At 43.6% G+C, this 12,884-nt stretch overlaps 1 protein-coding gene across 1 annotated transcript in view; it reads left to right on the forward strand.

Moving 5' to 3' along the window:
- ZPLD1 (zona pellucida like domain containing 1) overlaps positions 1–12,428 on the forward strand; it is a 35,697-nt gene extending 23,269 nt beyond the window's left edge. Inside the window, exons 5-10 of the mRNA XM_066622121.1 lie at positions 3,144–3,241; positions 5,979–6,059; positions 7,657–7,828; positions 9,047–9,155; positions 11,249–11,278; positions 12,250–12,428. Of these exons, the coding sequence (XP_066478218.1) occupies positions 3,144–3,241; positions 5,979–6,059; positions 7,657–7,828; positions 9,047–9,155; positions 11,249–11,278; positions 12,250–12,428 (669 nt within the window). The remainder of the gene's footprint in view (positions 1–3,143; positions 3,242–5,978; positions 6,060–7,656; positions 7,829–9,046; positions 9,156–11,248; positions 11,279–12,249) is intronic.
- Positions 12,429–12,884: the final 456 nt, after the last annotated feature.

Here is a 12,884-nt window from a genome sequence, read left to right on the forward strand (position 1 = left end):
GACTCATAGAGACTTGACTCAAGTCACAAAAGTACACCTTTTTGCGACTCATGTTAACTTGAGTAACGTACGTCACTGACTCAGCTCATGTCTCAGGGCCAGTGATTCACAAATGAGTCATGACTCAAGTCCCAACTTGCTTTTGGGTGTGCTTACGACTCTGTTTTGTGTGTGTGTGCTTGCTTACTTTTTTTTTTTGGCCGTACCTGACTCGCTCCGTATCTTGTTTCTCATAATGACTTGGACTCAAGTCAAAAATGACTGTACAAGTTCACGATGGCTGACTGTTATGACTTGTGAGTTAACTCGAGCCAGGGGGTTGGAAAGTCACAACTCGACTTGCGACCCGGTGCAGTGGTTCTGGCACATCTCGCACCTGACTCTAATGGAAATACGGGTACTTGGGAGAGGGAACCATTGAATTTGATGCAGCTTAGCTTCATACGCAAGTATGTAGGATTGCAACCCAGGAGTAATAAATATGCATTTAGCAATGGGAGCTTTGTACCTACTTCCCCTACTCTTCCGTGTGAATTCCAGCTAATAACAATAGGTTCTGTGAAAATTATCCTCGGTACCTACAAATGTGGAAAGTAATAGAACGGAAAATACTACTATCACCTGAAAGATTGTAAAGATAATCTTTCTGATATTAAGCAGAACTCTTTGCAGACTTTGAAAAAAAAATCCTGTTAAATTGAATAGAGGGATTATTTCCACGTTAATGCATTCCACCGCTCGGTTTATAGGTCCTATATGACACATTTAATGATTTTGTTTTTCCATTCCCATATCATGGTTAGCATTTGATTTAGTTCATTTGCAAATTGTCTGCCACGACTTGCACTTGCCACATATCTTTCCACTGGATATGATCTCAATATATACTGACATCCTTCCCTCCCTCGTAATCTACAGCATTATTAAATGCAGTTCACTGTAAGTGCATTTGGTCATGTTGAATTATGTCTGAGTGGTGATCCAGTTTTATGTGGTTCCCAATACATAACATGAATCACTGAGAGGTAAAGCTGTTCCCATGCCAAATCTCATTCATTTCAAGGAGTCCAGCATCGGAGTTCCTGGCAGATTGTACTGCAAAGAAAAATTTTGTGATGAACATGGGCCGTTTGACCTAGGTCACATCTTCTCTGGAAGAAAATACTTTGGAGAAATATGCAGAAGAGAAGCAGAGGGCAGAGATGTTTGGACTTCCTTTGCCCAGAACTGCCCCCCCCCATACCGTTCTCCTAGCTGCTTTGCTCCCAGATGTGTGTTTTCATTGTCAAGTGAGGGAAAGGAAGTGTGTGTGTTTGGGGGGGGGGTCATTGTAAGTGAAAAGCAGTTGTCAAAATAAATGGGTTAAGTAAGTTAGAGCCCAATCCTGAGCTCCCATGGTGCGCGGCTACAGCGGCACCAAAAACGACTGCCACTACATCCTGCACACCCACAGCAACTGCGGGCAGCACCTCAGGAGAAAGGGACTTTTGTCCCCTTCCCCCAGGTAAAAGGAGTTGCCCCGCAATGGCTACTCAATTCACCGCCAACCAAAAGGTCGGCGGTGAGGTAAGAACCTTCATGTCAGGTGCCGAGACTGACACGAAGGCTCAGGATTCGGTGGAATGTTGCTCCACTGGTATCGCTTCCCTCCCTCCCTCCCACCAGCATGACTCGGCCACCCTCTCCCCGCCTCCTGCCTCCCCATCATGCCTCCTCCTCGCCCTCTCCCCACCCTTTGCCCACCTCCCCCCTCCCCAGAATGCCTCCTCCTCCTCCCCCATCCCACTTTCCTCTCTGCTGCTCGGCATGCGACTGGCAAGTAACAGAGGGCGGGCACCCACCTGGCGCTAGCTCAGCACCGGCCAGTGCTGGGCGAGCACGGGCATTCACCCAGTGTTAGAGCTTGCAAACGTACCTTACGGCATGATTGCGACAGTGCGTGCCAGCGGTAAGCTGGTGCGTGGAGCTCAGGATTGGGCTCTTACTCCGCACTGCAATTTTTCTCCAGAAATTTGCCAATGCAAAGAAAGAGTCTTTGGGGGAAGAAGTGGGGTAGACATTTGGAGTGTGTTAACATGGGGTCAAGACCTGTCTGCATATTCTCACTCCCGCCCCCTCCCCTGGGTATCCTTGTACATGCTTGCAGTTTCTGAGCAGGGCTATAGAGTCTGAACAGGGCTGCAGTGGCATAGCTAGAGGGGGTACAAAGCACTAAGTTTTGCAGGGAGCCTCACTGCAGTGTGCAAGCGGCTCCTCCCCTTCCCCTCCAGAGCCATTCTGGGCAGTGGGAGCAAAGCAGATGCTCCCTGCAAAACCTAAGTGCTTTGCACCACCTCTAACTATGTCACTGAGTCACTGTCACCACTGCACTTAGGACTGAGCTCTTCCCATTTCTTTTTTCTTTTAAAAATAGATTTTATATTTACAATGACCATTTGAGTTCATTTGTCCTCATCTATCCCCCAAACCATTTTTTAAAGATTGTGAGCCCCTTGGGGACAGAACTATTAACTCATTTTTAAAAAATGCTGCAAGCCACTCTGAGCCCATGCGATAGAGTGAGATAGAAATTTAATGATTGAATGAATAAATGAATGTTAAAAACTTGAGTTCCCAGACCTGTGTTTGCTGCCAAATGATTAGTTTGGCCCCAACATTCAGCAAGACTTTTAAGATCTCAGACCTGAGCTAAACTTTTTTAGGAGGATAGTGCAAGCTACTTCGTTACCTAAAAACTGTCCATGCCTTATGTATTTGCATATAAATATATATAAGTATACTCACATCGCAATCTTAACTTTCCAGTGCTGATGCAGCTGTGTCAAAGGGGCATGCACAGCATTCTGCTGTTGGAGGGAGAGGGGGTTAGTCATGGAGGCCTCCTCAAGGTAAGGGAACATTTTCTTCCTTACCCCTGGGCTGCATTATGGGTGCATCAGCATTGGTAAGTTGGCTAGAATTGGGCTCAGAGTCAGTATATTCACCTAGCTTATAATATTTGAATAATAGTGATAGTCGTGAAATTAGTGATTAGTGAAATTGAAGCTTTACTCTTAGAGCCTCTTTAAGAGCCTTGTACAAGTCCTTCTGAGTGATATGCGATCATATTGCTAGTGTATGACATGGACTGTTTGTTCTTCTAGGACACTACCTACAGCCAACAATTGATTATCCCAAGTACAGGTTTACCTTTGAAAACAAAAATTTTTGCAGCAGTGAGAGCGACAAATCTTGATGGCAGGTACGGTGAATAATATGATGTTCAGTGTTTCCGTCATCCTTAACTACATCTCTGTGCAAGCTCTTTAGAGTGAAATGAAATGTGCTTTTATGCAAGTATATCAGTGATTTGAGGGCATAGCTTTTATCAATCATTGGTTTGAATGTTAGTTTTTTGACCAATATTCAAACCTCAGTTTCAGAGGGGTTTATGACAACATGGAGGGGTGTACCACAGCGGAAGGGGGAGGTATTTGCGGCCATGGCACCACTGATAACCTGACCTCCTTCCTGGTCTGTTTTTCTAAGTTCGACTTGCAAGTAAGTGGCGCAGATTCAAGTAGACTCATACAGGCTGTGGAGGTTTGCCCCCAGGCAAGGGAACAAAAGTTCCCTTACCCAGAGGAGACCTCTGGGGCCTGAAACTCCCTTACGGAATGCAGCGCAAGCCTTGTTGGCTTGGCTGCGTTGGAACATGGGAAGTTAGGTAGGACTGGGCTTGAGTGTGGTTGAACATTTTCTTCTCAGGGTGTTTTCTGACATAATCTGTAGGTGTGGAGTCTTGTTATGTTGGCTAACCCTAGACAAACAACCGCAGCTATAGAGAACAGTAATGTGTGTTTTGTATGAGTCTGTTCAGGTACACTGATGCCAAATTGCAGCATGGGCCAGCTTGATGACTTTGTAGGGAAGCTTGTAAAATGGGACTCCAGTGACCTACTGAAAGGATTTCGGTACAATACAAAATGTTGTTTTCTGCCTTAGAAGCAAAACAAGACAAATTTAAATGCTCAATAATATCTACAGGAGCCTGTCATCTATACTGTGTTGTGATGATGAAGCCTTGCCAGAACAGCCCATGTGCAAAGGAGTCTGAGAGGTGCAGTTGCCTAGCACATAAACTCCTCTTTCTGTGCATGCACTTTCTGTGCACTCTTTCCCTGTAATTGCAGTGAGGCTAGGAGGAGTGAGCTTGATAGTGATTGCTGGATAGCTGCCTTCTCCCTGAAACTTTGATTTCCAGGTCCTAGTTAGATCAGGATGGTGATTACTCCAGAGTAACTACTTCCAGAACTACTACTAATAAACTATTGCCTTTTTACAGTCCAGTCCTGAGCTGCCTGGCACACTGGGCTGCAGCAGTGCTGAAAATGGCTGTCGCTGCATCCAGCGCACTCCACGCAGCCGCCGCCGCCTCCTCCTCAGGAGAAGGGGACTGTTGTCCCTTTCCCCCGGGTAAAGTGAGTAGCCCCACAGTGGGGCTACTTGATTCTACGTCGACCTGTATAGAATGAAGAGCCTCCGTGTCGGGCAGTCGACCCAACATGGAAGCTCTGGATCCGGGGGAGAAAAGCTCCACTGGTCCCGCCTTCCTCCTGCCCCACTCTCTCCCCTGGCACGCCTCATTCCTGCCCTCCCCCTGAACTCCTCTCCCTGCCTTCCCCCCGCACCCCCACCTACCGCTGCACTGCTTGGTGGTCTGCGCGACTACCAAGCAGCGGAGCTCTGGTGCTCCACCAGTGCTAGCCCAGCACCGGCCAGCCCTGGACTAGCGCTGGCAGAGCATCAGCACTAGGGCCCGCAAACATGCCTTACAGAATGTTTACAACAGTGCACGCTGGTGGTGAGCTGCTGTGTACTGCGTAGGATTGGGCCCTTAGTCTGTTGCAGCAAAAACAACAGTATTGCAGAGCAATGAAATATGAGAAGCTGAAGTGTTTTTGCTTATTTATCGCAGCATAAATTTTTGTTTATATACATAATTAAGTTACTCCTTTAAGGTACCACAAGACTTTTTTTCAGTGACAAAGAATTCTTTTAGTTTATATTACTATGCCTAAGCACCTGGCATAGGAACCAGAAATTATAATGGCCCAGTTCTATTGGGGTATTAGGTTGACAGGTCTTGCAATCTGTCAGTGCAAGGCTGAAGCTGCCCTCACTAAAGCCGCTGCACTGTTCCGTGGCTTACTATTGATGGCACAGGAGCCTATAAACATCATTCCTCCAACCGTGAGCTGTGGAACTCCCATCGTTGCCATTAAGTTGGTGCTTGGGGCTGATCAGAGGTAGATCAAGGTGGAGAGTGAGTTGGGCCAAGGGAGTTTCAGGGGCAGGAGGCAATTCTGGTGGCAGCCATGCATGCTGGATCTTATTCCCCCCTTCCTAGCCTGTACCTTCTCCAAGTGGCTCTTCAGACTTATACCAGCAAAATAGCTGGTGTTGGTCTGAGGAAACCCATTGGGCAACAGATGGCCTATGGGGAAGTAAGTAAAAAAATGTCTTCACTTAAATCTCCTGGACTGCCCGGTCCTCAGCTGGCCCATAGCTTGCAGCACAACCTGTGTTGGTGATGCTACACACTCCTATCTGTCCCTGGGTAGGAATGGGCCATAAAAGAAAGAAATGTGAATTCTGGTAAAATGACTTCTGAAGTAGCTAGTGAACTGATAGCAAATCCATAGCCAAATATAGTATATTTGTGACATTTGTGACTATAGCATCCAAATGTCTTACTGGCTATAACTTTGTGTTAGTTATACTGAATTGGAACCATTGTTCCATAGTATCAGTAATGTAGAAAAAATAAAAACTCAATTGTTTCAGTGAAAGCAAAATGATTTTGCTCATCTGTTAAATCATGATAGAAGATAATGGCACCTATTGAAGTGAATATCCAGCACTTCCACTGCAAATATCTGAATATACTGAATTTCAAGGATAATGGTTTTAACAACTGATGATCTTTCATTCCTCAGATGGAATGTTCTGATGGACTACTGCTATACTACCCCCTCTGGAAATCCGAGTGATGATCTTCGATATGATCTCTTCTTTAGGTAGGCATTTTCTCAACATAGCTTTGTTCCCCGTCGCAATGCTGTGTTTGATTTTCAAAACAAGTCCCACATTGAAATGAAGGGTTCATTACATCAACTATTTCTTGGCAGCTGCAAAAATTGATATTGGTTTGAGTCAAAAGTAACCCATAAATAAATCATAAGGACTCAGAGATCAGTACAGAAATATCCTTGAAAATAATTGTAGCCACTAATGGCTATGCGCTAAATCTAGCCTACTCTGCATACCTCCCCCTCCCCCAATAAATGTAGAATCTACATGTTTCTTAATGTTTGTCCTCTGCTGTACCACTTCACATGGTTCACCTATTTGAAGTGCCACCAGAAGTAACTGACAATGACATCATTGCCAGTTACTTCTGAGTTGGGAGGCCAGATGTGACACAGCAAACACCAGTAAGAGACTCAGGGAGGAGCGCTCTTTCAAGCATGGTAAAGCATGCTTAGGAGCCTCCTACCATTTTGTTGTGTTGCGTTCCTGGTCTTGCTGCTGGGCAGCAGGTGTCCAGGGGTCCCCAAGGGGACCAGACACCACCTCAAGTACCACTGGTGTTGAGAAACACTGATGTAGGTAATCTAATGTGCATTGTCTTTGAAATGTCAGTGGTCCAGTCTTATATGTGGAGGCTACTGCTGTAGTGTTCTGCTGCCGTAGTGTTCTGATGGTGGAACATGCTTTACAGCTGTCACATGCAGGCAGACCTGCATGCTAATTGTCCACTGGTAGTGAGGCTAGGGTGGCCCAACCTATGGCAGTGGAGAATGGAGCAGCTGCCAAACCAGGTAGATTGTGGGAAGGGCTGAATGGGTGGGGGCAGGAAGGAGGGCATGGTGGAATGGGGGAGGGTGGAAGCATGTCCGGGTGAGAGAGTGCACCAGATGCTATCCCCTCTGATATTAGTTGGCATGTTCCCTTCCTTTCCTTGGACTTGTGTCAGCTAAAGAGCAGAGCCATCCAGTGTATATGTACAGCAAGCATGTGAATCTTGCCCTCCACTAGTAGGGGGATTTTATTGTTTGTTTCGAGGTTTGTGGGTTGCTCTTGCCTACAGTTACTAGACCAGTGGTTCCCAAATTGTTGGTTGGGACCTATCAGTGCATTGCAACCCAATTTTTGGTGAGTTGCGAAACTGACAAGGAAAATGTATTGAGCCTTATGGAAAATGGAGCCACACATTTGTGTTGTGTCCGCTCGTAACAAAGGCCAGATGAAGGTGAATGTTAGGTCAGCATAAATGTTCCAATAGATTAACAAGTGAGCTAAAAAAATGCTAGTTTGTTGCCTGAATGCTAGAAGGTAGTTCCCTTAAAAGGCTTGAGTGTTTGATAAAGTGAAGGTTTTTTTTAGTCTCATAAAGCTAGGTGGGTTCCAACAGAGTGTGTTTTTAAAAATTGCATCCCAGTGCTAAAAAGTTTGGGAATTGGTGTTTTAGACTGTTGTTATTTCTGCCTGTGCATAACAATGGTTGCAGTTCTTTCTTTGCATCGGTAAACCTCTTAACTAAAGTCAGTTTGCTGTGTGTGGGACTGTTATAATCCTTCAGCTCTGCTAACACGTTGGACTCTTTTCCTTCAGTTGTGACAAGGACCCTCAGACAACCATAATTGAGAATGGCAAGAGTCAGATGGGCCGATTTTCCTTTGAGGTGTTCCGCTTTGTGAAGCACAAGAACCAGAAAATGTCGATGGTTTATCTTCATTGTGTGACAAAGCTGTGCAGAGCAGATGACTGCCCTTTCCTTGCTCCCGTAGGTTTTGGAATGTTTTGGTTATGCTGCAGTTGGAGTCAAATGTGGAGAATTTTGCCCCCTAGTTACACTGTATAAAAAAATGATAAACACTGAGCCATTGACTGAAATTCATGAAATTCATGAATTTCATAGAATACTTCATGAAATTCATAGAATCATGCCATTTTCCTGGTAAGAACTGCCTTTAAAGGATGCATCCCATGAAGTGGTGATTTGCAACTCAGGGACAAACCACACTTGATGGGGTGATTTTTGGTAGGAAAATGGCACACAGGAAAAATGGTACCCCTTCCTCTCCCACACCGTGGCCCTCGGCTGAGACACCCCTGCAGCTATTCTGAGAGTCAGAGAGACACTGCTAGTGCAGAGTATGCCTCCATAGCACCTGTTTGCATACATATAATATTTGGCCTTGAAGCTTTACAATGTTGCTGTTAGGAATCTTTCCTGCAGCAGCTCAGTAAGATTCCTGCCACCATGTCTGTATGAACAAGCACCAGTGGCTTCAAAAGAGGTGAAGGGGTGCAGTTTCATGAAAACTGTAGCTCTCCAAAGCCTTTTCCAAAAAGCCTTTTAGTTATTGGTGTCTCACGTCTTTTAAATATGTTCATTTTGTTTTGAGCCTTGTTGACGTTGAGAACTGTCATTTTTTTTCTGCAACGTTAATAGCGTCACGCATGCAATTGTTTGTTTATATATAAATTACCATAATGTGCATGGCACTTAGCACAGAGTGAAGAGATAGGTCCCTGCCCCGACAGGTTTACAATCTAGATAATGATACATGAGAGTAAACAAAGGGAGAGAAAGGGTTAATTGTTCGTTATCCATTTTTAGCAGTATATAACTATTCTTAACAGCAACGACAATAATAGTAATAAGTAATTTAAGATATAGAGTGAATCACTGTAGACAGTGTGTTCACTTTTGTACCAGGTTTACAGTGAGTTCACAGTGAGCAAAGCTGTAATTGAGAAGATCAACTGAGGTGCAAGGAGACTGCATCCAACACGATTGTAAATAAATTATTGCAGAATTCACTATAATGTGACTTGAATTTTGCATACAGAATAAAATTGGTTCTGAATATGAAAGGCAAGAACAGACATGAACAATTTCACTGCATAATTCTTCAGGATCTTGTATTATTTGCAGTCCAGGAGGAAAATATTCCTCTTCATTCTGGAGTAATGATTGTTTTGATTGGCTTTCCAGATTTGCAGTAACAGAAGAAGAAGAGATGCTGCCAAGAGCACCACTTGGAGCCCTCAAAGCACTTCTGGAAGTGCTGTAATCTCAGCTGGCCCCATCATTACAAGGACTGGTATGGACTAGAATGCCTTTTCATATACTCTGTGGTCTTGGAAAGCTAAACAAATGCTTTCCTGTACAGCAGTGGTTCCCATTCTTTTTTCCCTTGCATACCCCTTGGCACCCCATTTCCATAAATTGTACTCCTCATATTAACAAAATATTTGCAATTAATATTAATAATATAAGACCTCATCTTATGTATATGAAAACCCAGACTTCATGTATTCATCACAGTATTTTCTTTTTACCTGTGTGAAGAACTGAGAAATTTGTCTTTTCACTGTTTTGCACCAGACGTGTCCTAAGAAATTCTTGGTGATTGATTGCTTTCCACATTTTGTTTCAGCATGTTTTACTGTGCTAATTTTCAATCACTGATTCATCCATGAATTGATGACCAAAAACTAGCTATTGTTGGGACTTTTGCAGCCAGCTAGCCTTCCTTCCTGCCTTGCTGGCCCTGCAAGGCATTCTGGGGCACTGCCTGCCTTTTCCCGCCATTTTTGAATTCTTTTTCCAAGTACGCTTAAAAGTCCTGTCAAGTATTCCTGGGAGTACACATACCCCAAGCTGGGAACCACTGCTGTATAGGGATAGTTTTTAGTGATTCTTGAAAAAAAGAAAAAATCTAATTAACTATGGAAGCCACATAGGAAACTCACAGTAGGGAAGGTTCAGTTCTGAAGTTGCCAAAGTGGATGTTTGGCATGTGAAAATTTGTCTTCTCTTCATTTTCTTATTTGTTCTTCATCTGTCCAAGTGTAAACTGTGATCCAAAACAGTTTATTAGGGTGACACAATTAATATGTTGTCTCACTCTCGCCAGTCATGCCACAGATTGGAATCAAATAGTCTTTGAATCACACTAGGCTAGTTTGGATGATCCATCCAGCCAATCATGCTCACCATATGAGAAGGGATATCCAGATCCAGATCCTATCCCACTTTCCTAAAAGTTGTATATATGCTCCCTGGGGCATTTGGTGGGCTTCTGTGAGATTCAGGAAGCTGGACTAGATGGGCCTATGGCCTGATCCAGTGGGGCTGTTCTTATGTTCCCATTTGTACAGTCACATACAGTGGACCCTCCACACCTGTGAGTTCCATATCCACAGATTTGATAATCTGCAAATACAGAGGGGCCACATGGTGCCTCTGGAGGTTCTCTGCAATTACTTTCCTGAAGCATCTGGAGGCCTCTGGTGGGTCACCCTGAGCTTGCGACCTTCTCTATTGGTCTGAAGTGCCAATATTTTAATCACTTGTCATCTGTTTTGTTCTGAAAGGAAAAGAGATGTACCTTGCAATCAGTATTCAGGAGGGGTTAAGAGCACATCTTTTCCTGGATAAGCAAATTGCAGATAGAGCTAATCTCCTAAAGAAGAGGAAGCAAGTTATGTCAGTGGTTCTCAAACTTTTAGCGCCAGGACCCACTTTTTAGAAGGAGAATCTGTCAAGACCCAATGGAAGTAATGTCATGACTGGAAGTGACATCATCAAGCAGGAACATTTTTAACAATCCTAGGCTGAAATCCTACCCACATTTGCCCTGGAATAAGTCCCATATACTGTCATTGTTAAAAGCATATATATAGTAGCCTGTTAACATTTCCCCAAATGCAGTCACATACATGGTAGCATCAAGTCCAATATATTAAAAATACAATGTTGAAATGAATGAGGACCCACCTGAAATTGGCTTGCGAGGGTCCCAATCCATAGTTTGAGAAACACCGAGTTAAGCTGTAGGTGGAGAGCAAAGGCAATAAGATTGGGGGGAAAAGGACATTGCAGGTCCTATTTTTATGTAACTAAAGATATAATGAAAGTTAAGCTAAATGATTGGCAATTAGTTTCAGGAATGAATAAATAAGAGAGAATGTGAAGTAGCCCTCAATAATAATCCTGTGATGATAAACAGTTCAGACTTTCGTTACATGAAAAAAAGTCTGAAGTTTCAACCTAACAAACATATTGATGGTGAGAAACTTGTCATCCAAAACAGCAGGTGTGATGTAGAGTATCCAAGCTTTTATGCAAGCAAAAACAGGTGACAGGAAGAGTATTTGCAAATCAAGATTATTTCCTTTATATTTTATACAGATGAGACCCCAACCAACAATTCACAACTTGGTAAGTTTCAACTACTTTTTTTTTTTTGACAGAGTATTTGAATTCTGATCTAAAGTCTCTTGGATTTAGTCCAGTATTTTCTTGATTAATTTAAAGCATGAGAGTACTGATTAGAAGAGAAGTAACTTGAACAGATATTTATGACCAACTTTGAAAGCTTTGCAGATTTTACCCTTCAAAATACTTTTAATGTTAAAAAAAAGTCCATTGCAATTTGGTTATGCTGTTGTGACTGAATGGTGGTCAAGTTCATACTTCTCCAGATATTTTAGGAAGGTGTGAGACTAATGGCCCAATCAGTGGGGGGGGGGGGGGGAGGGATTTAGGGCCCAATCCCATGGGCCCTCAGCAGCAGTGCTAGGTGTTGTAAACATGCTGTAAAGCAAATTTACGATGTCATGGGAGGAGGGAGTGCTCACACTGGGCCAGCGCAATGCGGTGCTGGGTCCAGTGTCAGAAAGACACTACCCAGAGCAAGGTAAGAGCTCTGGATGGTGGTGTAGGCTTTCAGGGTGGGGTGGGGATGTATTCTGGGGGAGGGTGGGTGAGGGAAGGAACCGGCTTGGGAGGGTGGTGGGACTGGTGGAGCCCTGCTCCACCAGATCCTGTCCTCAATGTCGGGCTGAAAAGCTTGACACAGAAATTCTTTAGTCTGTACTAGCAAAATAACTGGCAAAGACATGAGAATCCTCATTGCGGGGCCTGGGGCTTTCCTCTGGGAAAGTGGATGAAAGTCCCCTTCCCTCAAGGAGACCTCCAGTGGCCTCAGTGAGGTAGAAGGGCACAGCAGTCGACATTTTGGCACTGGTGAACCCAGTAGCCCTACCAGGGATAGAACTGGGCTGTTAGGTAGGATTGGGTTATTACATTGACATAAATTATAAATAAATTAAATTTAAATAAATGGGTTGCTTCTTAGTCTATAAAGTAATCTTGTAACACCTCCCTCTCTGTTTCTTGTTCCTTTGTAGGTAGTCCTAATGGATCTACATTCCAGCTAAATTCAGTCACCAGTGCACTGATTTCAGGAATAGTCGTTCTAGGAATTATGAGCACCATTTTTTTCATATTTTCCCTCACCCTTCTCCGCAGGAAGTGGCCTAACAGTAGCCCAGTTTCAAGTGGTATACGAAACCCTGTTTTCGACTAGAAGGAGCACATCATTTGGACTTTCTCTGTGGAAATGCCATAAAATACGCGTCCTTAAAAATATCACCAAGGCAGCATTCTGCCTTTTTTCAAATTTCAGCTATTCATACTCTTAGCCTTATACATGTGATTGTCTAGATAATAAGCAGTAAAGGTAATGGGTGTTATTTTCACTTGTGTATATGTGCATGTGTGCGATCAAGCTATTTGACATTTTGTCTATGGCTTCATTGACAACCCAAATGGTTTCAAGCCTCCAAGTGTCATAAAATGAAACAAAATGTATAAATCTCCACCAAATATAGTCATATTAACCAAACATGAGTGTCATGCAACATTCATAGTTACTGCATTCCTTTGAAAAGGATAATCTCTGTGTTTATTCCCATTTATTGACATTATGCATTTCATGCCAAACTTGTAGATAAGAAACTGGCATGTGAAATATATAGTTTTC

This window comes from Tiliqua scincoides, chromosome 3 (assembly GCF_035046505.1).
Source record: "Tiliqua scincoides isolate rTilSci1 chromosome 3, rTilSci1.hap2, whole genome shotgun sequence".
NCBI classification, from domain to species: Eukaryota; Metazoa; Chordata; class Lepidosauria; order Squamata; family Scincidae; genus Tiliqua; species Tiliqua scincoides.